This window comes from Acanthopagrus latus, chromosome 16 (assembly GCF_904848185.1).
Source record: "Acanthopagrus latus isolate v.2019 chromosome 16, fAcaLat1.1, whole genome shotgun sequence".
NCBI lineage: Eukaryota > Metazoa > Chordata > Actinopteri > Spariformes > Sparidae > Acanthopagrus > Acanthopagrus latus.
Genome location: NC_051054.1, coordinates 3,963,025 through 3,988,034, shown reverse-complemented (window position 1 = coordinate 3,988,034; position 25,010 = coordinate 3,963,025). Strand labels below are relative to the sequence as shown.

At 43.1% G+C, this 25,010-nt stretch overlaps 2 protein-coding genes and 1 long non-coding RNA gene across 5 annotated transcripts in view; 1 reads left to right on the top strand and 2 right to left on the bottom strand.

Moving 5' to 3' along the window:
* Window positions 1–12: 12 nt before the first annotated feature.
* On the bottom strand, window positions 13–12,459 carry alms1 (ALMS1 centrosome and basal body associated protein). Its single transcript, XM_037125431.1, has 18 exons — window positions 12,193–12,459; window positions 10,984–11,146; window positions 10,767–10,887; window positions 8,821–10,663; window positions 8,442–8,601; window positions 7,131–8,276; window positions 6,910–7,025; window positions 5,550–6,549; window positions 5,179–5,292; window positions 4,153–4,311; window positions 2,673–3,592; window positions 2,353–2,470; window positions 1,748–1,927; window positions 1,356–1,618; window positions 1,077–1,242; window positions 829–886; window positions 459–558; window positions 13–345 (listed from the first exon to the last, which is right to left on the bottom strand). Exons 1-18 carry the CDS (start codon window positions 12,205–12,207, stop codon window positions 301–303), a joined length of 6,687 nt encoding a protein of 2,228 aa, XP_036981326.1. The 5' UTR covers window positions 12,208–12,459; the 3' UTR covers window positions 13–300.
* Window positions 12,460–12,597: 138 nt separating this feature from the next.
* Window positions 12,598–21,938, top strand: si:dkey-33c12.4 (uncharacterized protein LOC560112 homolog). The gene is made up of 18 exons (XM_037125444.1): window positions 12,598–12,757; window positions 13,013–13,065; window positions 13,362–13,434; window positions 15,198–15,361; window positions 15,573–15,656; window positions 15,771–15,827; window positions 15,952–16,158; window positions 16,317–16,517; window positions 16,778–16,832; window positions 16,938–17,028; window positions 17,128–17,269; window positions 17,496–17,600; window positions 18,206–18,314; window positions 18,399–18,585; window positions 18,730–18,804; window positions 19,264–19,366; window positions 20,380–20,486; window positions 20,765–21,938. The coding sequence occupies exons 1-18, from the start codon at window positions 12,730–12,732 to the stop codon at window positions 20,898–20,900; spliced, it is 1,977 nt and encodes a 658-aa protein (XP_036981339.1). The 5' UTR covers window positions 12,598–12,729; the 3' UTR covers window positions 20,901–21,938.
* The window catches only part of LOC119034442, a 38,715-nt gene continuing 35,175 nt past the window's right edge, over window positions 21,471–25,010 (bottom strand). For all 3 annotated transcript variants that reach the window (XR_005079564.1, XR_005079565.1, XR_005079563.1), the window contains one exon: window positions 21,471–24,694. This is a non-coding gene — a long non-coding RNA (uncharacterized LOC119034442). The remainder of the gene's footprint in view (window positions 24,695–25,010) is intronic.

The window sequence follows — 25,010 nt, the reverse complement described above, 5'->3', positions numbered from 1 at the left end:
TTGACCAAAAAAGTCATTAAAAATCTGCAGAAATCTGGTTTATTTTTTACATTAAAAACTCATTTAAACCAATTAAAACATTCTATTGGTCTGTAAGTAAAAAAAAAAAAAAAAAAAAGTACAAAACAGTAGAATTCAAATTTTCTACATAATATATAAAATATCAACTAAAAGATTTGGTCACAAATAAATAAAAGCTTTTGTTCTAGTTGAGTTAGGTAGTTTTGTTCTTAAAAATTGTAAAAATGTTTTCATGTTGTTGATTTACTCTACAGTAAAAAGTGTAACCGGTGTGTTTGATCAGTGCCACGCTGTTCTCCTGCCCAGGACTCGACCAGTGATTCTCTGAAAGACACAAAATATTCATTTGATTAATGCAAATATTCATCTGTCACACATGCTGAAAAACAGCTCCAGTCAAACATTGTGTGAATGATGAATGTGTGTTTGTGTCGTACCTTGTTGTAGAGTTGAGCGTTCAGCCGGTAAGTTCGATACTCTGCTTTTCTTCTTTCCTCCTCTTTCCTCCGCTGGACCTCCGGCAGATTTTCATAAATCCTGGAGAGAAGAGACAAAGTTCAGCTTGCTGTATAGTTGAGACCTTTTTATGCAACATATACGTCAAATAAAAATACTGCAGAACTGTTTTTACTTCCACTGAAGTTTACTAATAACACAATAACAAAGTAAAATCCTCCCCAGATTTTAAAACCTGGAAATGCAGATGATCAGACATTTCCAGCAGCCCCCCCTCTGGAGGGTTTGTCTAGAAAGTGTTGACATAATGAATTCAAAGTTAAATTCAAAACAGAACAAATGTCGGCTTACTGTTTGGACCTCTGAATCATCTCTTTCCTTGGAACAGCCCTCCTGAGCTGAGCGGTGCCTTAACAAAGAAAAGAAAGAACAATTTGTCAGTAAGTCCTATAAATACAACATCATTATCTTCTTTACAATGCATGTACAGAAAATGGTCTAGATTCATAAAACATGTAGCTGTCAGACAGAACATTAAAAACACCTCAGTTAAGGATCATCGTACGCTAGAAATGTGAACTCTATTTCCTGCTGAGTACCTGCAGGCTTCGGCAGCCTCCCTGGTCCTCCGGGCCTGCTGAACAGTTCTTCTCTCTCTCTGCTGAAGACTTCCTGCAGCTTCCTCTCCTCCATCTGCCGAGCCAGGCGCTTCACCCGCTGCCTGGACTGAGAGATGAACTCCGGACGACGCATCGCCAGAGCCTCCTGCAGGGTTGATGAGGAGCATCAAGTTTTTAAAAGAGCATCATTTACTGTTCTTTTCAAATGTCTTGTGTGATGTTTAACATTTAATCAGAATGGATGCCCGAGAAACTAACCTGGAGAGAGATCCGTGTCGGACTGGAGGATGTAGTTTTGGTTCTTGGGTCTAAATCAGTTTCATGGTGGAGGATAAACCTGGGCTGTGTGTTTCTGTCTTCAAGGACTTGTCTCTGTCTGAGCGGCTCTCTCCATGGTTTCATTCTGCTGTACGGCTCAAACCAGGCGGTGTTCGGCCTCCATGTCGACTCCTCCTCCTCCGGCCGGTTCTCCTTCCTCGCGTCTGGCCTCAGCTCGTCAGCAGAAATGAACCAAGAAACGCCTGGAGTAGACGAGGGAGATTCAAACCAAATATTTCAATATAAGGATGACTATAAACAAATATACTGTGTACACACATGCAAAAATATAAAACAAAGGGCACAGACAGGTCATCTGCTGTCTGACGTACCCTCAGGGTAGGTCTTTGTTGGGCTTCTCTTGCTCTTTCTCTGCCCTCCTCTTCCTCTCTCTGAGCTGGATGAGGAAGATGAGACCCGTCCGTAAGTTCTGGTTTCACCAGGTGATGGAAACGTCATTCCAACATCTCGGGTGTGACGACGAGTCCCATTACTGACGAGCTCCAAATCACCTGAGGAAGAAGAAAACAACAGTGTGAAGATTTTTTAAATTTGTACTAGAATAAATAAATAAATGTATAAATAAATAAAAATGAAGAACACAAACTTCACAAATGTTTCATAAAGTTGGGGTCGTCTTATACTGAAGGACTGAACACTACGCGTCTTCACAACAGCGGAGAGAAACCGTCTGTTTGGGTTTTTGTAGGTTTAAATGTTGTAGCTTATTTTGAGCAAGTCGGCCCTTTAAGTGTTAATTCAACCATCTCACATTTGGGTTGCTGCCGACTATTTTTGAGTGAGGAAACACAACAGCCCCTCAGTGATTCATCATGTTGACAGTTCAGGAAATAATGTGCCTCATGTGTCACCGGTTTTTCTTGGTAAATGTTTTTCCAACACAAAAGAAAACAGTAAGAGTTCAGCACACACTGACCTGCCTGGATGCCTTTGCTGACCAGTTTAACAGCCTTCTTGGCTGTCAGAGTTCTGGAGGGGACGTGTTGTGATGGGAGGCTGTAGGTGCTGGTGGATGATGCAGAATCAGCAGCAACCTGAAGACCGACAACATCAAAACATTAGAGCTGTAAAAAAACCTATTTTTATGTGTCTCATCTTTGCTCCTACACAGATCTTTGTCACAGACCACATTTCAACACAATAGAAAAACAACATCTGTAAATAATAACTTGCTTCAGTTTCAGGGCCTTGGTATGATACATGCTGGCTCATTTTCATGGTTAACTGTAAACTTACTGATTCATCAGTGCCGGTGGTCTCTGACATCATGATGATCTGAGGCGGCTCTTTGTCTCTCCCTCTTCTCTGTTCCCTCCCGTCTTTCTGCCTGTTGATGGTGTTGTACAGTTTTCTGAGGCCGGAGCTCGTCTTCACATGCTGGACTCTGTGGGCGCCGAAGGCTCGGATTAGCCTCGCCGTGTCCACGGTGGACATGGAGCCAGCGGTGGACAGGGTCTCAGACTCTTCTCTGTCAGCAGGATAGATGAGCTGACTCTGGGAGGAGGCGTGAGAGAAGCTGGAGGTGGAGGAGTCCTCGTCTGCAGGTGGAGACGCCTCCTCTGTTGGGAGCCTCTGTGGGATCTGAGGTTCACTTTCAGCCTCTCTACCTCCTCTGACTCTCCTCTCCAGCTCTCTGGCTTCACCATCTATGTTACTCTTCATTCTTTCATCTCCTCCCCTCCTCCCTCGCTTCTCTCCTGGATCACCATACACCTCTGACAGGTTTTCATCCCGAGTGTTATGAATAAGACGAGACAGACGCTCGAGCCGCTCCAGCAGCGACGCCTCTCTGTCACTGACGGGTCGGGACTCCTCCAGACTCCACCGGGCACAGAACCTCTGCCACAGCTGGTCCAGATTGCTGCTGCTCTGCTGGGCAGAGTCCCTCCTGTCCTGATCTCGCTCCAATCCAGCCTGAAGAACAGAGCTCCCGTGTAGGCGATGGCTGATTTCCACATGAACCGGCTGAAATCTCTCACTTCTGGGTTCTGGTTGATCATAGCTGAGGAACTGCACCGGGCTGGTCCCCTGGTCTCTCCTGGAGGTCTCCTGGTTGCTCGATAAAGGCACTCTGGTGAAGGCAACTGACACCTGAGAAGATGGCTTTGGAGTTTGAGTCGCAGTTTCAGAGGTTTCCTCTGTTGACACAGACACACCTGTGAAAAGAAAGAAAACAGGTGTTTTAACACAGACATTAAACAAACAATAACAAATATTGGAACATCAAGAACATGTTGCTTCATGATAGAACTGCAACATTAAGTCAATTACAGCTTACAGCTTCTAACGTTTGAGGATTTGCTGCTTTTCTTTTGTCATTTATTACAATAAATAATACAATATAAAGTAAGAGTCTTTTCTGAGACATTTTTAAAGCGTCTGCACTTGTAGCAATGAGTTTCTGAGTGACAAGCCCCTAAATACATCAGAGAGCTTTCTGAAATAACGTTCTCCACGGTATTTCTAACCTTTTCCCAAAAGCAGTTAAATTTTCTGCATTACCAAACTGTGTAACATCCTTTTCACCCCAGTACATTTAGTGTGTTTATTTGGGATGTTTCCAGTATATCAAATTAGTCCAACCAGAGTGACATATGTTTAAATTAACCAATGACAGATAATATATAAATTAATGGACTGATGATTTTTGCTTCCCAACATCTGATGAAGACATTCAGGAGAGTGAGTCTGTATACTGTGTTTGCGTTGTTCTCACCTCTGTGTTCTCCAGCCTTGCTCATTTTGAAGCTGCTTGTCTTCAGCCTCTTGCTGTAGATCCCCTCTGTGTGTCTGATGGAGACTCCACGGTCCAGCCCCGGGTCTCTGTGTCCGAGGACCTCACTGCTGAAGCGTGGAGGCACAGCGTCGTCTGAACCTGGTCAGAATCCAACAGCGTCTCATTATCTCATGACGAGTGTGACTTGGATCGTTAAACCATGATTGTCCTTATTTTTAAGATAACAGATGAATAAAACTGCTGGGAAAATGACCAAAATCCTCCATTTTCAAGATGTTCAGAGACATGGAGTCTACGGTCTTCTCTCCCTCCGTCTCTGCTGGGGCCCCAGCTCGCCTTTGTCTCCCTCTGCCCCTGAACATGAATAATTAATGCTCTACCGGGTGTGTGTTACAATAGAGCAGCTGCTGCCCAAAAGGCTCAGGGGAAATGAGAGCAGAGCCTCCTCATTCATCTCAGATTCAACTGACAATTCAATATTCTGGATTTGATATATTTCTTAATTTTTAATATGATTAACTTTTTCACTCAGGGCCCATTGGGGACAGTTGCCAAGCTGTTTGGCCATATTTGGAAACTGGCAACCAATTACTGGCCTTTGACTAATCAAATCTCATCATTTGTTCCAGATTTGAAAAAAAACTTTTAAGAGTTTCTGAAATATCATGTTTAGAAGTATGGGACGTCACGAGAACACAAGACAGGTCTGCAAACATAATGCATCCAGCCTGGCTATTGCCAGCATGGAGACATAAAAATATATAATTATTAACTCCCCTGCCCGGTTATTGTGAGATGAGCCAACACCGGGGCGGAGCCACAAACTGCCAGATTTGCTTTGACCGGCCTCGTCCTGTTTACAGCTTATAATTTACAGTGTGCCATGCAGTTGCTCCTGCCATTGGCTCAGTACAATGTGACAGCTTTAAAAAAGTGCACTTATTCTACTGACAAAACGCAAGTTAACCAAGAGGCTCAGTAAAATTAGATATGAGCAGACTTCACCTGTGTGGGTGCTCTCAATGGTGGTGTCAGTAGAGGAGGAATCAGCTTCGGTTTGAGGGACGTAGAAGAGCTCCTCACTGCCGCGGGGTTTGTAAGGCAGCAACACAGGCACAGCTGTATGAGGAGAGGTAAAAAGAACAACAGATAAATGTGAATAAAGTTATGTTGACATTCATTTCCTGATTTCTTAATTTGCACCATCAGCTCCACAACTCCCTCGAACTGCGCTCTGTGTTTTAGCCAATGTCCAAGTCCTTAGTCAGTTTAGATCTCTGTCTTTGTTTATTGTGTGATAAAAAACATAGTGAAGGGCTAAGTTTTCTTGTTCAGTTATAATCGATTATAAAACTAAGTTTTTCCTAAGTCACTACCTGGTGATTCGGTGGTTAAGGGTCTTGGTGACACTGCAGCTCTGTGACTTGGTGTAAAGAACCGTGAGGATGTGGACGTCATCCTGTCCTGAGTCGCAGCGGTTTTAAACAATGTGGAGGTGTCGGCTCTTTCTGTCCCTCGTTGTCTTGTTGGCTCTCTGTTGTCGCACCACTCTGGTGGACTGGACAACCCGACACCTTCGTCTGGACTGCTGGCAGGAGAAGACGAGTGTCTGAGGGGGACAAATTCTTTACGAGGCAGTCCTGTAACAGCAGAGGCCAAGCTGTGATTGTTGGCTTTGGGGGACAGAGTGAGATGGACGTGTGAGATGTGACCTGTCTTGGGTGGAGATTCAGATGTAGATGAAGCTGTGGTTTGACCAGAAACAGAGCTGTCCTGGACGGATAACTTGTCATCTCGCCTGAAAGACGGTGTGCTGTCATTTTTAATATTCACGTCCTCTCTACCTACACCCAGAGTGGATGGAGGAGGCTCCTCACTTTGGCCTCCTACAGCATCTTCCCTCCTCTGCTCCCCTGACGCTAACTGAGAAGTCTTATCTTCTTCATCCATGATGGGGGGAAGCTGCTTGTTAGCTTTAAGGAAGTTCACTGCTCCTGTAGAAAGCTCTGTCAGGTGAAGTGGCTCTGATGCAGGACTGAGAGGAGTTGCGGGTGACGTGGAAGGTGAAGGGGAGCTGGAGCGCCTGCGGGTGGCGATGGTAATAGATGTAATGGCCCTAGGGTTCGTCTTAGGGAGTGTTACCCCTTCTCTGGCAGCGATCTCACGTATTTGAGCCTCTAGATCCGGATGAGGAGGGTTTTGAAGCTGCACACTGGAGTCAGAAGGATCAGTGCTGACACCCTGCAGTGCCTCGGGTGGCTGATCGTTAGTGTCACCGAGGGTGGTGAATGTCTGCACTTGCTGAGCCTCTTCCTGCCGCCTTGGGGCTCTAAAGCTGGATGCTGCACTGCTCTCCGTGTCTGTGCTACCCTGACTCTGAAAGAAAACAAGAAAAAAAACTGTCTGTATGAAACTGTGTGACCAGGAAAATTATCCTGTGAATTAATCCACTACAAAGATTCAACAAAATCATTTTTCACTGCAAAACAGCACATGAAACAGTGTAAACGTGCACGCCACTGACTAAACGATTAATCATTGCAGCTCTTATCTGTTGACACAGCACACCTGCAACACATGAGTTACCTCAAGCATGAAATCTGAACTGTCCAGAGATTGGAGGCAGACGTCAACAGAAACAAAAACATTATTTTTTCAGCATTTGCATGACTACAAATTACAAAATGTACAAATATGACTAATTGCAGTGTTAAGATCTCTTCTTCGGTTGTTTACCTTCATGGGGTTTTTTAACAGCAGCTCTCTCTTGATCTCTTCAATCCGCTCTCTGTCTTCTTTGTCCAACTCAAGAGGCTCACACTGCTGTCCGGATATCTTCAGCTTGATCCACTCTGCAAAACAAAAACATTAACACCTGTGCAAAACCAGTTTATCTCAAAGGGATAGTATAGATTAGATTAGGCTGTAAAATGTGGATACCTTGCGAATCCTCTTACCTCTGGCTTTGCTCTCCTCCTGGTCGGTGACACTGGGTGTACTAGACACCATGGTGGCAGGGGATTCACTCTGCAGTAATCTGGCCACTCTGACTGCCAGCAAGCTCTCACTGCTTCCATCACTCATCACACCCTGGTCAACGTCCTCTAGGATGGGTGAAGAGGAGCTACTCTGTAATGGACCTTCCATGGCAGTCTGTTCTTCCTCCTCTGCCATGTCTGCAGGAGTGGAGGTGAGCTGTTGTGTAGTCAAGGCTGGTGAAGGAATGATGATTGCTGGCGGGGGTGGGAGTGTGTTGTCAGGGGGAGCAGCACTGCAACCCTCAGGCTCTGCCCGCCGGGCTGATTGAGAGAGGACAAAAGACGTCCCTGCACCTCTACTAACACTGCTGTCCGGTGGCTTTCTGTATGTACCTGTAGCCGGTGCTGTAACAAGAGGTTGTGTGGATGGATAATTAGATGGCCCTGATGAAGTCACACTCTCTCGACCAATAGAGGTTTCTCTCAGTTTCTCTGAGGTCAGCATAGAGTCAGACGAGGACCTGGCCCACAGCAAGGAGGATCGAGTTCTGGGATTTCCAGTCGCAGAGGAGGAGGAAAATGAGGATTCCTGGAGTTGGCTGGTTTTCTTCCTGGCTGATAGGAAAATGTCCTCATCAGAGAGTGGGAGACGGGGCGCTGCAGGGGAAGCCACTGAAGACCCAGCAGAGACCATGTTTTCTGCCTGAGAGAGCAGCTTACGGATCTCCAACAAGGCCTTGGAACTAACAAACGAAGCTTCTCCGCTTTGCTCCATACTACGGCTCGTTTGCAAAGGTGACTCCAAGTCACTACGTAACGAGGGGTCAGAGCCAAACCTGTCTCCTGGCTGGAGGGTGTTCTGGCTGCTGGTTAGGCTGCTGTCTCTCTGCTGCTGTAAGGCTGTCTGCAGCGTGGAGGGATAAGAGTCTTCATCGGGCTCAGACGAGGGGGCCAGTCTGCGTTCACTCTGGTTCGAATCTGTATCTGATGAGAGAGAAAGCCGTCTGGTCCGCTCTGAAAGAGATGCAGCTGGACCGAGACTATCCACGCTCAACGGGATGGATATGCTAGAATCCACTGACAGGATGCTGGACCTGGAAAACTCTCCTTTATGGTGACTGCCAACTGAAAATACAAAATGGAAATATTCTTTAAATCTTTATGGATAATTATGGTACCAAATAAAAGTTGACAAAACTAGATCTGTGCATCTTTAATACACTTTTTTTTACAGACTAATGAAAATAATCATTAGTTGCTGCTCTCATAAGAACAGCAGCTGGTAATTACCTTCAGAGAGTTGGGTGCTCTTGGTGGGGGTTCCAATAGATCCTTTAATTGTACAGAGATCAGTGGGAGAGAATTCAGGCTCTCTGATTGGGCCTCTGGGTGCAAATGGAGTTAGGATTGTTGAGGGAGACTGGTCAATCCCCAGGTTATGGAGATACAACTGCAGGAAAAACAAGTACAGAACATATAAGAACCAAGAATACTAATCTACACGTATACACGTTTGATTTGCTTGCTGAATAAAATTAGCTGCTAATTTTGGGGGTTTTCTTATCTTCTGAAAGTGAACCTGTAAGAACAATATTACATTATATTTTTTTCAAGTCATAAACATATTTTTTATATCTTCTATGTGTGAGACTTTCAGTTTTTCAAATACCGGAATTCGTTCTTCAATGTTGAGCTCTCGCGGCTTGGGCTGAGGTGGTGGTGTGGATAGCTTTGAGGTCCAGTGCGGGACGTAGTTATCTACCTCAAGGCTCACAACAGAAGAAGCTCCAATTGAAGTTCCTAATTTAACTCCACTGTTGTAACTGTCTTGGGAACTTGAGAGTGCCAAATCTTGATCAAGTGACACATCACTGAACTGACCAAGGCTCATGCGGGGCAATGGCTGATCTATGGCACTTGGCTGATGACTGACATAATCCTGAGTGTCACTCTTCTCTTCTTCTAGACGTCTTTCTGTCTCCTGATCTTTCTTTACTGACATGACCACTGTGCTAACAGAGGAGTGGGACTGTGACGTGCCAAAAGTTGAGGTAGAGGGTCTTTTTGTAGACCCAGCGTTGTCTTTATCACTGGGAGCCCTGCCAACCGCCTCCCCTCTTCTTGAAAAAGAGGGAGAGGTGGAGGAGCTCTGTGTAACACCCTGACTGGCAGCAGCTGAAACAGGAGGCTGTTGTAAACTCCTCGTCTGCTGACTCAGAAGGCGATTCAGGGTGTCAGATACTGCATCGTAAGCTTTCTTTTTAGGAGAGACGCCAGAAAAACCTTGCAGTGCCAAGCTATCAAATAGGGACGTCTTGCCTGAAGTTTGGTTTGTCCTCCAAGCATCTACTTTCTGCATATAGCTGAGACTTGGGAGAGACTGGACTTGTGCAGTGGTAGCTTTCTCTTGGCACTGATTTGACGAGTCTGGGTGGTGGACATCAGCTCTAGGAACATCTTGCTGTGGAGAGTTCTCTGTGCTTGACTGACAGGAGCTCTCTTTATTGGATTCTATTAGAGAAAGTTTAGCCTTGACACTGGATTTGGGTGGGGCTTTAAAAACACCTGGAGTGGACTGAGATTGTGGAAGGAAACCCAGATATGATCCATCAATCCCTGTTTGGTTCCCAGATGACCAGAGGTCTTGCTCTCTGGGACACCGTTCAATACCAGCTGAAAATGGGCCTGTCCATGGCATGCCACCCAGATTTGATCTGGTGACACCTGGCTTGCCTTCAGACATCTTCGTAGGATATGGTGTGAAAGACTGACCGGGTTGTGTTAGGCTTTGCTGTGGTTGGTTTTTAGATTCAGCTTCATGGCTGCTGCTCCTCTCTACCTCAGACAACAGCTCTCTGTGTAGCTCTTCACTATTCTCATCAGGGCGAGTGCTGCGGACCCCCATGGTGATGTTACAGACCTCAGATGACAATGTCCGTGACTGATCTCGATCAGGTTGTTGTGTCTGCTGCTGGGGACGAGAAGCTTCACCTGGAGGACCTTCTCTTCTCACAGTACTTCGGTCGATCTCTGGTTTGCAAACTTGAGTGCTTTTAGACTCTTTGGAAAAGGATACAGCAATCTTCACAGAGGTCGCTGAGGCAGAAGACACAGCACTGCTGCTGCTGCTTAGCATGCCGATATCTTTCTGAAGGAGCTCGAGAAGGTGCTGGGCAGGAATATCCTTATTCAGAAAGAATGTCTCATCTTCAACAGCCTGTCCTGCTGGCTTGTCTGAAGGGTCAGTTACAGTGTCTGCGTCCTTCTTCCTGTTGCCTGTATCATCTCTGGATGGACCTTCCAGTTTGTCAGTGTCCTTTTGTCTGTCTTTGTCCCCTGGTGACAAACTGTGCTGGGACAGAGAGCCGCAGCTGCTCACTCCTTCTTCAGACAGGACAGTTGCTTGGGCCAAAGGGTGCTGGGACAATGAGCTGCACTCAGAGGCCTGAGTGGTGTGATCCTGGGGCGGAAAGTGAAACTTCTCTGATGCCATGGAAATGTCGGGGTATGACCTTTAAACAGTAAATAAAATTATAGACTTAAGGACATTTAAGTGACACACTGCACAAAGCTATGCCCAGAGAACCATTTTTAAAAAAATGTATTTCATTTTACCTTAAAGGCACAAATTCATTGTCACTTTGTTGGAATAAAGAATATTCCGTGAACATGTGCTCCACACCAGAGTGAACAGGAAACAGGGGAAGGGCTGGAGACAGGTTACTGTCCTGGAATTCTGATAATACAGAAAATGCTGATTGTTATCCACACCATTTTCAACAGATTACAACTTGAGTGTTATTCATTGTTTTATTCATTGTACTGTACATACCTGTCTGCAAAGAGGGCTCCCAGCCATCTGTTCCCTGCCTGTACTGCTCCTGGTCCTGACTGGCACTGCCATGAGTCTGGGCTCCCAGTTGGTTTATCAATGTTTGTCCAGCCGACTGACTCACATCTTCATGTGCTGGCAACTGAGGAGATGCCGCTTCCCTCTGTTAACAGAATAATCAAACAACTCACTCTCACTGTTTTCTTTTGAACAGTTTCTTAAGAGGCTAAAAACAACTTTAACAGCAGCAGGTTTTCGGTGTGTAGTCTCTGGAGTTAGTGGAGAGGAGCATCCTGTGCCAATTGTGATTCATCCTGGAAAATATCGAGCAGCCCCTCCACCACCTGCTGGTCAGACAGCAGAGCAGAAAAACTTAACTTAAACTTATTTAGTTCCTTCAGCTCCAACTCTGGATTATTAAATAACAGACCGATATCTGTTTATATACAGTTTTTAATGCACAGTTGATTCCAGTAATATCCAAACATAATCTTGCACCTTGCTGCATAAATCTATATAACAGACCTGCACTACTAACGTACATCATATCACTGGGCACCATCTTTGCATAGAGTATAATCAAGATTATGTGCTAACATTTAGCCTATACTGATTTGTTTCATTCCAGTTTTCATTCATTAGGCATTTCTGTCATCCCAATTGCTTTGCTATGATGACAGGTACTTAGCGGAAAAGTCCTTTAAACCCAAAATGACCGAATCACAAATGAAACACTTATGTACAGCAGACTCATTTTAGAGTGAAAAGCTAATTGTATAACAGTTGAGTTTAACTACATTGTGTTATGTACCACATATCAATGAGTTGACAGGCACAGAAAAAGTAAGCAAGCTAATAGCAACAGGTTGCCGTTAGCTTTGTGAGAGACACATGCCTACGTAGACTATTATACGTTAACGTGCAGTTGTTTAGCTGCCAGTCATAAGTACAACTAATATCACTAACGGTGGCAAACACAGATTTTGTCTGACGATGGCGTTATAATTTGAATGAGTATGTTAGCGATGTGTTTTAGTTAGCTAACTACTTAGCAAAGCAATTAGCTAGCGTAGTAAGCTAGCTACATGCAACAGCTAACGACTGGTAGACTCTTGCCAGGTTTCTCCGGGTGAGAATTACGTGTAAGCGCACATATTGTCGATACCAATGTGGTGAAGAGACTAATTTTCACCCAGGAATCATAATTACCTCTGGAGGCTCCATGTTGATGTTGTTGTTATCGGGCCGCCACAGTGCGCGCGCTTCCCCAAGCGCGTATCCATGGAGCGTTGCTAGGAAATGTGGAAGAAACCGGAAACTCGCGCGGTCAGTTGGCGGCCGCGAGAGGCAGTTGAAAATTTATGTATTTTGTCTTATAAACATGTTCTTCAGGACTTTAGTACACGTCTGTCTATTTTAACGATTTTGAACGTTTTACCTATTATTTGCAGTCAATCATCATGACAGCACTAGCACAAACTGTCGCGCCAAATCCCGCCTACTTTGCCGTGATTGGCAGCAGCACATCCAATCACAGCCCTGAACCACCATAACAAACGAGTTATCCAATTTGATTGGTGGAGCTTCTTGGAGGCGGGGAAGTGTATGATAGGTTAAAGCCAGGGTGACGAGGATCCACCGTTAAAACGCGGAAACCAGAAGTCAGTCATCACATCACTGTAAAATTTGCCTTTAGGAAGATAAATACAGCCTCGACACACCTGTACCAACACACAAGTTCACATCATGCCGAGGAGGAAGGAGATTGTTAAAGGTAAGAATACGGCTGTGAGTCTTATATGGTGATTTGATATCCCAGTTGTTCAGTTTCATTTACTAAGAACTTCACCTATTTCGTCAACATGTTAAGCTAGTTAGCTTAGTAGCTGGCTAGCTAGCGTTGTGGCGTTTGATGAGCACCTGAACAGTGCGACTGTAATCGTGTCACCTTTATCCACGGACTTTGCCCCTCGCCATGTTATAGTATGAATAAAACCGTGTCTGTTACGGATACTTTTCTACCTTTCAGGAGGCGCTCCCATTGCTAGAATCCGAGAAAACTCGAGACTAATGCACACCCATGTGAGTATGATAACTGGAAATCTGGTACTGTGTCATTGTCATTGTGGCATAACCTGTCTGTCCAGTTTGTAATTGTGCTGCTGTTATCATGCCAACAGTGGGTAGGAAGCCATGGCAGCATGTTGTCTCACTTTGTTAATCAAATTCAAACTGTCCTTTTTAATGCACCCTTATAAAAGGGAAACACTGTACTACACTTCAGTACTCCTTAAATATAAATAGTCTTTGTGCACATTTGCTGTCACTGCTGCAGATGACAGCCAACTCACAATCAGCTGATCTTTTCTCCCTCTTAGGAATCTATGGTGGATTTCATGCATGGACGACACTCTGGGGGCTCTTTGCTGGATGTCGTCAGCTCTGTCTTCGGTGAGGCATTTTCTGGTTGTTGTAGGTTATTAAGTCTTATTCATTAGAGTTTATCTCATTTATTAGAGATGGCAGATGTTAGACAAGCTGATGGCACCTAACACAAATTCACAGCCTTCTCGGTTGATTCCTGAAAAACCCTGGGAAAGCCCATGTCTGTCAATACATATCTAGTCACTAGATCTAAAAGGCCACATCAGTTTATGTAAAATAAGACTGACATGGTGGTTATTAATTGGACTTTGTTTGGGGGAAATCATTGCCTCAGAGCTACGAAGGTTAATGCTAGAATATTTGCACAGATGATATCTAGTTATTGTAGGGGTAGACAGCACGGCACCCATACAGATATCAATTACAAGGGCGTGGAGGGCAATCAACTCCTTCTTGTGACGGTAAACTGCAGATTGCATCCTGTTCGATGTTGCCATCCTGTTGTCTATTGTAAATATTGTTTTGCTGACCTGTCTGTTAAGGTTTATGGTTGGCCTTTGACGCCAACAGCATTCCATTCCATTTTAAGAGCAAGCTAGGAGTGAGGCGACAAACAAACAGTCATTTTATTGAGAAGTTTTGGGTGTGACATCTTCTTTTAGCAAATAATGAGTCAGGAAAGGGCAGCCAAGGGATGAAATGGTAGGTGTGATGCCATTGGAAAGCAAAATTGTTTGTACCTGTTCTGAACAAACAAACATTCAGACCAGGTCGGATGTACTGGCGAAAATGCCAGTCTTCCCATCCAGTCTTGAGTGGAAGCAGTGCACACTTCAATTGTTGTTGGGAGGGGAAACAAAAAACTGTGGTCCTGCAGCAGACGAGTTGAAACAGAATAAATGCAAGCAGATGTCACGCTGCGGTAACCTATCACAGAAGCTGGCAATCAGACAGAACAAATGTAACCTAGTTCTATAATACTTATGATGGAATATTTTCATGTATTGTCATAAGCACTTGTTGATGTAACACATTCAGTGTCAGTTTCTATTCTGTTGCTTGGTGGTTCAAACAACATCGTGCTGCCAGGAAACTGAACCAACAAGGGAGGAGAAACGCTCTGCAAAGTTGTTGTGGCTGGAGGGATCCTCTGTGGAAAAGTTGCTGCTACCAAGCTGGGAGCCTGAATCTGGGCACTGCACACACACACAGTTCAGGGACCAACAATGAGACTTGTGTCTTCCTGTGCTAATCGCAACAACATCTGATTTGGTCTGATTGCAGCCTCGGGCAGAGTGAAAAGCATGCTGTCATAGAAACTGGGTGATGCAACACCATTTAAATATGAGGGAATCACTCCACATGGAAAAGCACTTTTAATGTTGGAGTTGTTCAAATGAAAAGTTGCAGACATAGTTGAGCAACAAACATAAAAACAGAGCTGGAGAGAGAAGGTCAAAGGAGTTGCGAATGTTAGATTGTTGATCCCCCAATTTAGACATTGGAAAGGTGAATGGGGTTAGTTACCTACGCCATCTGAAGAACAGTTCTGATGTATACAGTACAGGCGCAGTTGTTCATCAAGCTCATTAAGGCTAAGAAATGTTATTGGGTGAGTTCTGCTAGTGCACATGCAACTAGTGATATTCTTCTCTGAACTAAACTGTCCTAACACTCACTAATGTTTATGCACCACCAAGATCTGACGGACAGTAATAAAACAAATCATTTTCACTCTTCTTTTATAAATCTGATTAAAATGAAAAATTAAATCTGTGTAAAATGAGGCACTAGAGTGAATAACTGGATCCTTTTTGTTTGTCTCCCAGGTTTAGATTTTATAAGGAACAACCTGGAGGAAGACTTCATTTATTCGGACGATGACGACGATGATGATGATGATGATGATGACGATGATGATCGCTTCTATCCACGCAATCATGTCCACAGGCCTTTAGAACCACATCCAAGAATTAGACAGCTCACTGACGAGGTATTACACTTGTGTTTCATTTTTGGGAAAGTGAAACACAAAGGTTCATGGGGTTGTTTATGTAGGATACAACTACCTGGAGAATATAACTGGAGATTAGATTGAATTTATCCTCAAAACATGATACAATTGGCTTGTTTTAGTCTTAGATGGTGTGTTTTTTTCTTAGATGGTGTGTTTTTATTTATCTTAACTCACAATTTTTTTCCAGGAGGCCGATAGACATGCAAAAGAATTGATAGAAGAAGAGGAAAAACGTAAGGAGAGAACAGAGAGGAACAAGAGAAAGAAATTGGTCAGTTTTGGCACAATTATTAGGATTTAACATCATCTTGAATGTTGGTATTGCTTTTTTTTTTCTTTGACAGTGACTTGCAACACATTTTATTTTTTTTTCTTTCTGTTACAGCGTAAAAAAGAAAAGAAACGATTAGAAAAGGAGAATGCTGTTAAAGACATTATACCTGTAAGTATTCTTTAGTTCATATTTGCTGTGAACGAAGTGTTACTGTCTGGCAATAAAGACAACAAGACCTTGACAAAAGCAAAGCAAAGTTGATTGTTTGTAATCTAATTTTTTGTCATTGCAGGAGAGAGAACAAGCAAAGTCAGACTCCTCAGAAAATCACGAAGAAAGTCCTGTAATTGAAAGTAATGCAGAAACAAATACATCTCCTGAATCTGCTGAAACACAACATGCAACAGAGGCAGGTGGATGTAATGAGAGCAGCAGTGAAAATAAAATTACAGAAGAAAATACTGTGGAGGAAAATAAGAAAGAAGATGAGGAGCAAAAGGTTTGTGGTGAATTTTACATTTGTCACATTATTGTGTTTGATTACTTTAAATTCACTTGTGAACTCTGTTTTAACATTAGAATCTTTGCCAGTATTTGACAAACAGTAGTGGATGATTATCTTAAAACGACCACCCTGTGTTTGATTGTCCTCAACAGGATTTGGATTTAAATAATTCATATTCTTCGATGACTAAATCGGTGCCAGAGGAGACGTGTAACAAGAAGCCTGCAAAAGAGAGAAAAAAGGAAAAAATTAAATTACAGGAAGTTCAGCAGTCCAAGGAGAAAAAAACAAAAGAAGTGCAGAAAGCTGAAGTTCCAAAGAAGAAGGAAGAGAAACCTGAACCTGATAAAGAGGTGGGAACACTGAAAACATAATATTTATGTGTCCGTAAGGCAATGATAAAAAAGTTGTTTGCCACACTAAATTATTGTCAAACTGGAAACAAAAAACTTTCCCTTAAAAAAAAATAGCTTGATTTTATGTAACAAACAATAACTGGTGGGCATTTTTAAAATAATCTAATTTTTGACAGGAAGCTTCACACAGATTTGTTGTTTCCTGTGTTCCTCAACATGCAGTCAGTTTACTAATGTGCTGCCTCTAATTTTAACAGAAAACCGCAGATGCTCAGGCTGAAGAGTTGGCAAAAAGAAGCAGGGAGCTTGCTGGTAAGTTCCTTTTCCTTTTTTAACATTTTTCTCATTGAGAATTTGACAGAACGATCATGTGAAAGGTACTGAAGCAGGCACAACTGTCTCTGCTCCTCCCTCCAGGTATTGGAAATCGTTTGGCTGCCTCTGGTCAGTACGAGATGGCAGTGAAATACTTTACTGACGCCATTAAATGCAACCCAAAGGAATTCAAGTAAGAGAACAGGGACTTAAATTGACTTCAGCCTTTTCGTTAAAGCATCCAGAAGCATTTACTGATAATGACCTTGAATTCTGTTTACTACTTTCTCAGGTTGTTTGGAAATCGGTCACTCTGTTTTGAAAGAATGCAGCAGTATGAAAACGCGCTCAGGGATGCTGACCTGGCACTCTTCATGGAGCCAAACTGGATAAAAGGTTTATTTAGGAAAGGGAAAGCTCTCTGTGGGCTCAAGGTAAATCACTGCTTCTGAATCCAGTTAACCTTGCTTTGGTGTTTGTCCTTTCATATGCAGAACCTTTTCATGTTGCAGCTGGCTAAAGCTGTTTGCAAATTAAGAACTTGATCGTATTGGCAGATAATTTCTCTAAAGTTCAATGCTTGACCAAAAGTTAATGTGCTCTATTACCTAATCTTTAAAACCTTACGTATTGCCCTTTATTCCTCCCTCACTTCTGCAGAGATACTACGAGGCCTCACTCATCTATAAGGAAGTGTTGCAGCTGGAAAGTTCGAGCAATGACGCAGCGCAGGAGCTGAAACGAGCGCAGACGTTGCACCTCATGGTAAGAGAAGCTTACAAGGCTAAAAAAAAATAATCCCCTGATCGTAAAGCTCATGTGAAACTTAGTTGTGGTAACTTGTGTTACTGCCTATAACCATTGGACACAATAAAAGGAAATGGAGGATCTACAACAGAATGCTGTTGAATGTTTGGTTCAACTTTTTATAAAGGGAACGCTCTCTCACTTCTGGAGGTGTTTATTCCCTCCACCTGGTTAGTTCATGTTTATGTTCCTCAATAAGTTTAATTTATTCATGTCTTCTGGTGGTCCTGAGGAAGCTTCAGGTTTCTCACACTGTTCACTGCTTCTGTGTGGAGGGGGACGTGGACTCCCACATTTAACACCAGTGTGGACATGCTAATTGTCTGTTGCAGTGCTAGTATGTGTGTTAAAGTTAAGGATGTTGGAGCAGTGATAGTTTTTCATCCGTCTCTGTCAAGCAGCAGCACAGAGAGCTCAGTGCAAATCAGTTTAGATTTTGAATTGAATTTGAATTGAGTTTTACATCTTTGATACCTCTCTTGAGATTCTCAAGGGTGTCGTTCTTGTGTTTACTGTGTGTACGGTGTTATGATGTTTTTGGGTTTTTTTTACTGCCATTTTAGGAGATGGGATTCACCTGGGCGCAGAGCTCCGAGGCCTTGAAAACACATGCCACCTTAGAGGAAGCTGTTGAATCTCTGTTTGGTGGCGACTGTAATCCTGGTACTGGAGGTAAGTGTCTCAAAATGTTTCTCAAAGATGACACGTCGCTTCAGTATTGCATTCTCTGATCGTTTGTTTGTTGGCTCTCTTTAGAACTCGGTGCCAGTAAGGAGATCGCAGATCAACCATTGGTCCAGGAAGCAGCCGAGGATGAGGGAGAGTGGATTGTCCGACAAACAAGTCGTCCCAGAGCGCTGCAGATCAGAGACATCGACGCTCAGGACCAAAACAGATCAAAATCTCAGTCGCCGACCCCTCGCTCAAGAAATTCTGTGAAACCGTAAGTTGGATGTAATTAATGTTCATTTTTACATGGATTATGAAAAATGTGGTTCTCAACTTTTTAATGTAATGCCTGTGAACCTTTTTTAAAGAGAATTGTAACCGTAGTGCAACATCTTTCTGGTTTTTGTTTGGTATGAAGGGAGCTGTTCCCCATCTGGGTCGGATCCTTGGCCCCTGCTGTCACCTACACGACGCTCCACGAGCTCTTCAGCAGGTGAAGTACCTCAGTCTGATCTCCTTCACGCCTCCCGAGCAGGTTTTCATTTTAAGGATGTCGTTTGGCACTTTGTCAGAATCAGATGCTGTCTTGAGTTTACAGCCTCACAGGAGACACAAAAGATTTCAGCTCGAAGAACACAAAGAATGAAAACAGCTGTTTTAAGTATGAAGGACAAAAATAAATCTGCTAGAACAAAAGTAAAGTTGAACTGTGTTTTTAAAGCAGGTGCAGCTTGAGTTTTTGGTGGTTAATTTAGAGTCACTGATATACTTTGGATAAGAAATTGCCTGACGCTGTAGTGTTGGTATATGTCCACCAGAAGGCTCAAGCATATCGACTCTGAGCCTTTCATGTATCTATATTATTGCTGCTTAATTAACATGCTGATTTTTCCTTATTGACTCCAAGATTTAAGCTTGTCTGTTAACTTTCTCTTCCTTTCCTCTCTCTCAGAGCTGGGACGGTTTACAGCATCAAGATGCTGCTTGAACAACAGTGTGCCTTTGTCAACTACACCAAGAAGGAAGACTGTGACACAGCCATCCGGTGCATTAACGTATGTGTCTTTTTTCAACTTGTTTCTCTGATATTTCTTCTTCTAAACAGTATTTTAGTGTTAAAATTGACTAAAATCTTCAGCTGCAGCCACAAAAAAAAATCTTAAGTTCACCGAAGTTACAGAAAGCAAAGGCACACTGATTTATATTTTGTATAAGTGCAAAAATAAAAAAATGGTAATAACGAGTTTGTATTCACAACTTGGCAGATTCTAAGTAGAGCAGGAAGTTTTGAGACGAGGGTAAAAACTTCTTCTTTGATTGTGTTATTGAAGCGGTGACTGAAGACTGCAGCGCCTTCACTCTGCAAAGTTATTCCTGCTTTAAAGTCTGTCGGCTTCTCTTTAAAACTGTGGCATTATTTTCACATCATACTAAATTGACTCTGACACAAATCTTATCGGTTGTGTCTCAGCAAAAAACCTCTTTTCTGCTCCAAGCTGTGAGGCTCTGATAACTGTCACTTACACCCTTTTATTTTTCAACACAGCAACTTTACAATATGGATGGAAATGTGATACATAAACCAAAGTTATCAAGCTTTCCTTTAGCCATTGCTGTTCCTTTAACACTTTTTTGTCTACACTTTTTTAGTTATGACTACTGTAAATGAATGCAATATCAATAACTGTCTCTGGATTATTCTACCAAAAGAAAAATGAATCACCAACAACTTTGATATTGATTGATCGTTTCAATCATTTGTAATTAATGCTGGTTCCAGCTTGTTATTTGTGAGGATTCGCTGCTTGTCTTTGTAATTTCATGACAGTAAATCGAGAGCGTTTGGGGATTTGGATTGTCGGTTGGATAAAAGAAGCGATTTGAAGACAACTTTTCAACAGTTTATAAATCGTTAATTAAAATAATTGTTAGTTCTGTCCCTCGGTCTGGCCAGGAGTGTTAACTTTACAGAATGTACGTTGCTGTGCTTGATTAGAAAAATTACTAATTTTGACTGCAGTCAATGTTGACATGTTTGCTAGATGTTTGATGTGTCTTTCCTCCTCAGGGGATGGTGGTGGAGGGGGCTCCACTGTCGGTGCGATATCCCAATAGAATCCACAATGGACTTGGTATGTCCAGATCGGCCGCTACTGACGCCTACTCACGGCCCGGGTGAGAACATGCATTTCTTCTCAGAGTTTAAACTTTATGTTCATGTGTAAAATTATTCAAATCATAGATATTAGAGGGGGAAAATCTAGATTGTTGGTCGAATTTCATTGTTTCATCTTGAACTTGTGGCTGTAAGAAGACTGGACTTCTTTGGTCCAACGTATAAAATAACCAGTATTACATTAACTGTGTTCATGTGCTTATTCATAGTGTGTGACATACCTCCCTACATACAGTTGAATCTTGAGGTAAAAGATTGTTTCTCTCTGTTGTCGCAGCCCGTTCAGGAAGGAGTGCTTCTTCTGGAGGACCACGGGCTGCACGAGACCAGACTGCACCTTCAAACACGACCCGGAGCACAAGAACATTGACAGGGACAAATTCACCAGCAGACTGGGAAACTTTAACATGTAGGAAGTCAGAGAATGACAAGCATGCCTCTTGTTTCCTTTGATATTTGACACAGTGGTGGAGCCAGAATGAGCCGCTTTCTGTCCCGTCGGTTCCCCCCCTTTTTTTGTTTTTGGACCTTGTGAATTTAGGGCAACGGAAGAATAAGTGTTTTGATGTGTTCGGGTTTGATTCTTCTGCAGTTTCGGAAATGTTTGTACCATGACGGCCCGCCACCGTAGTACAAATACAAAGGACACAACAAACTTTATCATTCTGCTGTATAACTGTATTAATTCGTGTGCATCCAACTTTGAACATTCTCTTTGCAATCTGATTTTTGTCAGGGATTAATTCTAATTATCTAATCTGTTTAAAGATTGTGTTAAACACTTGATTTTTACTTTGTATAATTTTTAAAATTTTATTTTTAAATGATGTTTCTGTTCTCTCAGTCACCACTAGGTGACACTGTAACCTTTTATCCCTTAACTTTGGGGCTGCAAACATTGAACTGCTTTCACTACAGGCTGTGATTGATGGTTACTTTTGCTACTGGCACATTTATGGTGTCATGTTTAATGATGAAGCTGTTCTCTGTGATTAGAGTGCAGGGGCACTGGGTTTTGTTAATGTGCTGCTTAACTAATGGTTCAGTTCAGTATTTATGTACATTATGTATATGTTTTTAATGGCATGTCTGATGGTGAATCTGTTAAAGTGATGTTTGGACACAAACTGTCACACATTAAGTGCCTTTCAGTAGCACTGTAGGCTGCAGTTTATCATGGGTCAGCCCAGAGGGATTGAATCCTCAAATTGGAGAGTGTTAATGTTGTGCCATAAACATTAAAGGACCAGTTCACCCAAAGATGAAAGTTCAGTCATTATATACTCAAAGCAATGGTGACTATAAGTTGGGGGGAATTTTTGGAGCCAACAAAACATTACTGGAGATTCACAGCAACCAGTTTAAATCACAGGCTGACCAGTGTTTGTGTTTAAGGTTTGTAACCCAAAACCTAGCCTGAAGCTGAAGTGATTAAAATACAAATCATCGTCCGTGTTGCTCCCTCTTTTTGACTTGACACACAAACTGACAGAAGTCGGAAGAACGACCTCCGAAATTGGGAAGTGGTGACATGGTAGGAGAACATGAATGCAGCAAAAGTCTGCTCGAAGGCCCTTAAAGTTTGCAAGTGTGCAAAAGCAGTGAGGTCTGGAGATTTGGGTGCAGCCCAAGTCTCTGGATGCCCCGAGACACTGACTTGAAAGCTAAAAGCTCAAGGATATAAAGAACATCTTCTCAAATCAATCTGGGATCTCAGAGCTGCTGGAGACTTGGATTACGCCGGATGAGCTTCATGCATACATATCAAACCAGTTCCCATCTACTTTAAGTTTACAAAGGGATATTGCAAAGGAAGAAAACAAGGAAATACTTGAGTTAATTACAATTTTTGATCTGTAATCCCCTGGCTTTGGTGTTAAAAAGGCATCCTAAAATACATCGAGACAAGACAGATGTTAAGAACATTAAAACCAGAGGCGAGACATAAACAGTACGTATAAAATGAGGAAAGGAATACTTGCAGAAATGCTTTGCAGACTGAAACGTCACCTGACTGAGAGTGAGAAGATAATGACTGAATTTCTATTTTTGGGTGAACTGTTCCTTTTTATATACATACAGAACAGGACCAAAGCCTCGGTGTGGGTGGAGCAGCACATACAGATATGAATCAATACAGAGAATAATAAAGTCAGCCTCATGATAAACTGCGTCAGGCTGAAGAAAGATTCCTGAGAATGTAACTGAGTGTAATTTGGGAGATCAGTGTGCGGTCGCCGTCCCGCCATCAGCAGATTAACCCCGGCAGCAGCTGCGTATCCTGTTGCAGTGTCCTTGAGCGAGAAGCCCTCTGCAGTCGGCCTGAGTCAGAGCAGACCGCCAGTTAACCACCTGAAAAGTAACCATTGTCCCAGAGGTTTTATCTAAAGCGAGGTTCTTCTAATCCTGAAATACCTCGCTCCAATCCTCCTGGCTGTGTCTCCTCGCCCGTTAATGTGGGTGGGATTTGTGTAAGATCCCTCTTCGCCGAAGCCCAGCCCGTTTCTCTTTTCGTTTTCTGACTTCGGAGCAGTCCAAGGTCACTTCGCTGTGACTCCCGTTACGCAACGTGTGGGGTGTGAATTACCAAACCCTCCCAAAGAGCTGAATAATTACCTAAAAATGAGGTTGGAGGAAGTAAAAAGTCGAGGCGTTTAGCTGTGAAGAGTGCTTAGTCTTGACCTCGCAGACGGAGCAGCTGTACTCGTGGACATTAATTGGCTGATGGTGGCATACCTCACAAAGCCCTTTTGATCTGTGTGAGATTCGAGAGCATGAAAGGCCTGTAATACTAACAATATGAACTCTGGGCGAACTCATAGGCAGCACTGGGACACGCGGTTCATACATTACCAGCTCAGCAAAGCAGGGGTCTATATATTTAATCTCATTGGGCTGCTTGGCTTTAAACCTGTGCAAATGCAGATAAAGTCTGATAAGAGGTGAGGGTTCACAAGCCGGCTGGAGTCAACATCCCGCCACTCTGCGCCCGGACGAAGCCAATCCCTCACTTACCTAAAGCAAACAGCGGGAAGATTAAGTGCATCTTGTTAAAAGGCCGCTTGGTTTGTAGAGCTTTTAGCAGATTTCTCTCCTTCTCTCCCTCCCAACAGGAGGCAAAAGGGGAAAACAGAGAATGAAGCAGCAGACGTGACATGCTGCTCTCCCACTCTTTGCTTTCTTGATGTATTGCTGTGCAGCACACACACACACACACACAAAAAATCCTCCTCACTCCCCCTCAAGAGAAGTTTAGAGTCGGCGTAATTGAATGCGTTGCTTCTATCGCAGGGACGCATAATCTAATTTTTATTCTAATTCTGTGGTTTCCCTCCGCTGCTAAATAAACTATTGATGTGACATGAGGGAGTAGCTGACTCACGCTCTGAATCAACAGTCTGATTTGTTTCTCAGGAAGCCAAAGTAAATGCTCCGCTGCAGCCCTGCAGCCGCTCAGCTTACAGGCCTCTGTGTGAACTTCATAACCTTCCCAGCAGGGCTGCTGCTGTTTGCTTGTCCTCTTTTAAAGGAATGACACTTCAAACACAGCAGAGTGTGTGTTTTGGAGCAACACACCTCATTTTCTTGTGCCTCGTTTCCAACGGATTCTTGCAGGAACATCTTTAAAAGTTTAAAAGGCCCCTGAAAACGTGTTTCCTCAATCGTCTTGCCTCGCCGTGAGTGATGTCCTTCATATCACACAATTTTCTGGTAAAGCTGGATCAGTTTTGGTTATGTCGCAAGAGAAATATCTGTCTTTTACTGTTTTTATCTGTGCTGGTTTTAAAGCAGGCAGGGTTTTTTTTCAGGCAGTGTGAACAATCCAGCGAAGATGTTTCAGACAGATTTGATTGTCAGCATTTTCTCCCCAATTTCTACAGATATCTGAATAACACCGTTATTGTGAATTTGTTCGGCTGCCGTAATCGTGGAGTGAACCTCATTTATCCATCTTTTAATTCAAGCTTTTCAGCATGAAGGTCAACATTTGGTTAACCTTAAATAGAGTTTAATTTAAGGTCTGATACCCGCGAACACCCTGAATGTAACGTCAACGTTTAATTCTGGACTGAACCGTTGTGTGTCTTTAATGGGCGTGGCGACTGAGATCAACAAGATGTTCTGATGCTGGACTCAACACAATGGGGGAGGCGTCTGGTTCACTGCGGTGACTTCCTCAACCGTCGGCTGGATTCCTTTTGTTGCTCTGCGAAAATGAATACAGTAATTGTCACAAAGAGAAATTGACCTTCTCTTTAATCTCGACAGAGGCCCCCTTAACACGTTAAAATAGCACAAACCCAATTAGGGAATTGATTGCTTGCTTTCATTTTCCTCATTTGCATCAGGGTCATATAGGGAAGATAAATTAACGTCTAGTCTTTTGTCCACGCTGTCATTCCTGGTTACGGAGCATCTATTGCTAAGAAATGAGCTGGAGGGAAGTCTTTTGTGTCCTCCTTGACAAACTCATCTCTGATTATCTGCTGTTAAACACCTTCAGAAATAAAGACTTACAGAAG

Bases quoted from the DNA above. Each gene is read 5' to 3' on its own strand.
- alms1 (XM_037125431.1), bottom strand. The intron at 8,277-8,441 runs GTAATTACCAGC...TTGTATTTTCAG, and splicing joins GAGCACCCAACTCTCTGAAG to TTGGCAGTCACCATAAAGGA. The intron at 5,293-5,549 runs GTAGTGACTTAG...CTCCTCATACAG, and splicing joins CTTAACCACCGAATCACCAG to CTGTGCCTGTGTTGCTGCCT.
- si:dkey-33c12.4 (XM_037125444.1), top strand. From the start codon at position 12,730: ATGCCGAGGAGGAAGGAGATTGTTAAAG. The intron at 16,833-16,937 runs GTAAGTTCCTTT...TCCTCCCTCCAG, and splicing joins AAGAAGCAGGGAGCTTGCTG to GTATTGGAAATCGTTTGGCT. The intron at 18,805-19,263 runs GTGAAGTACCTC...CCTCTCTCTCAG, and splicing joins CTCCACGAGCTCTTCAGCAG to AGCTGGGACGGTTTACAGCA.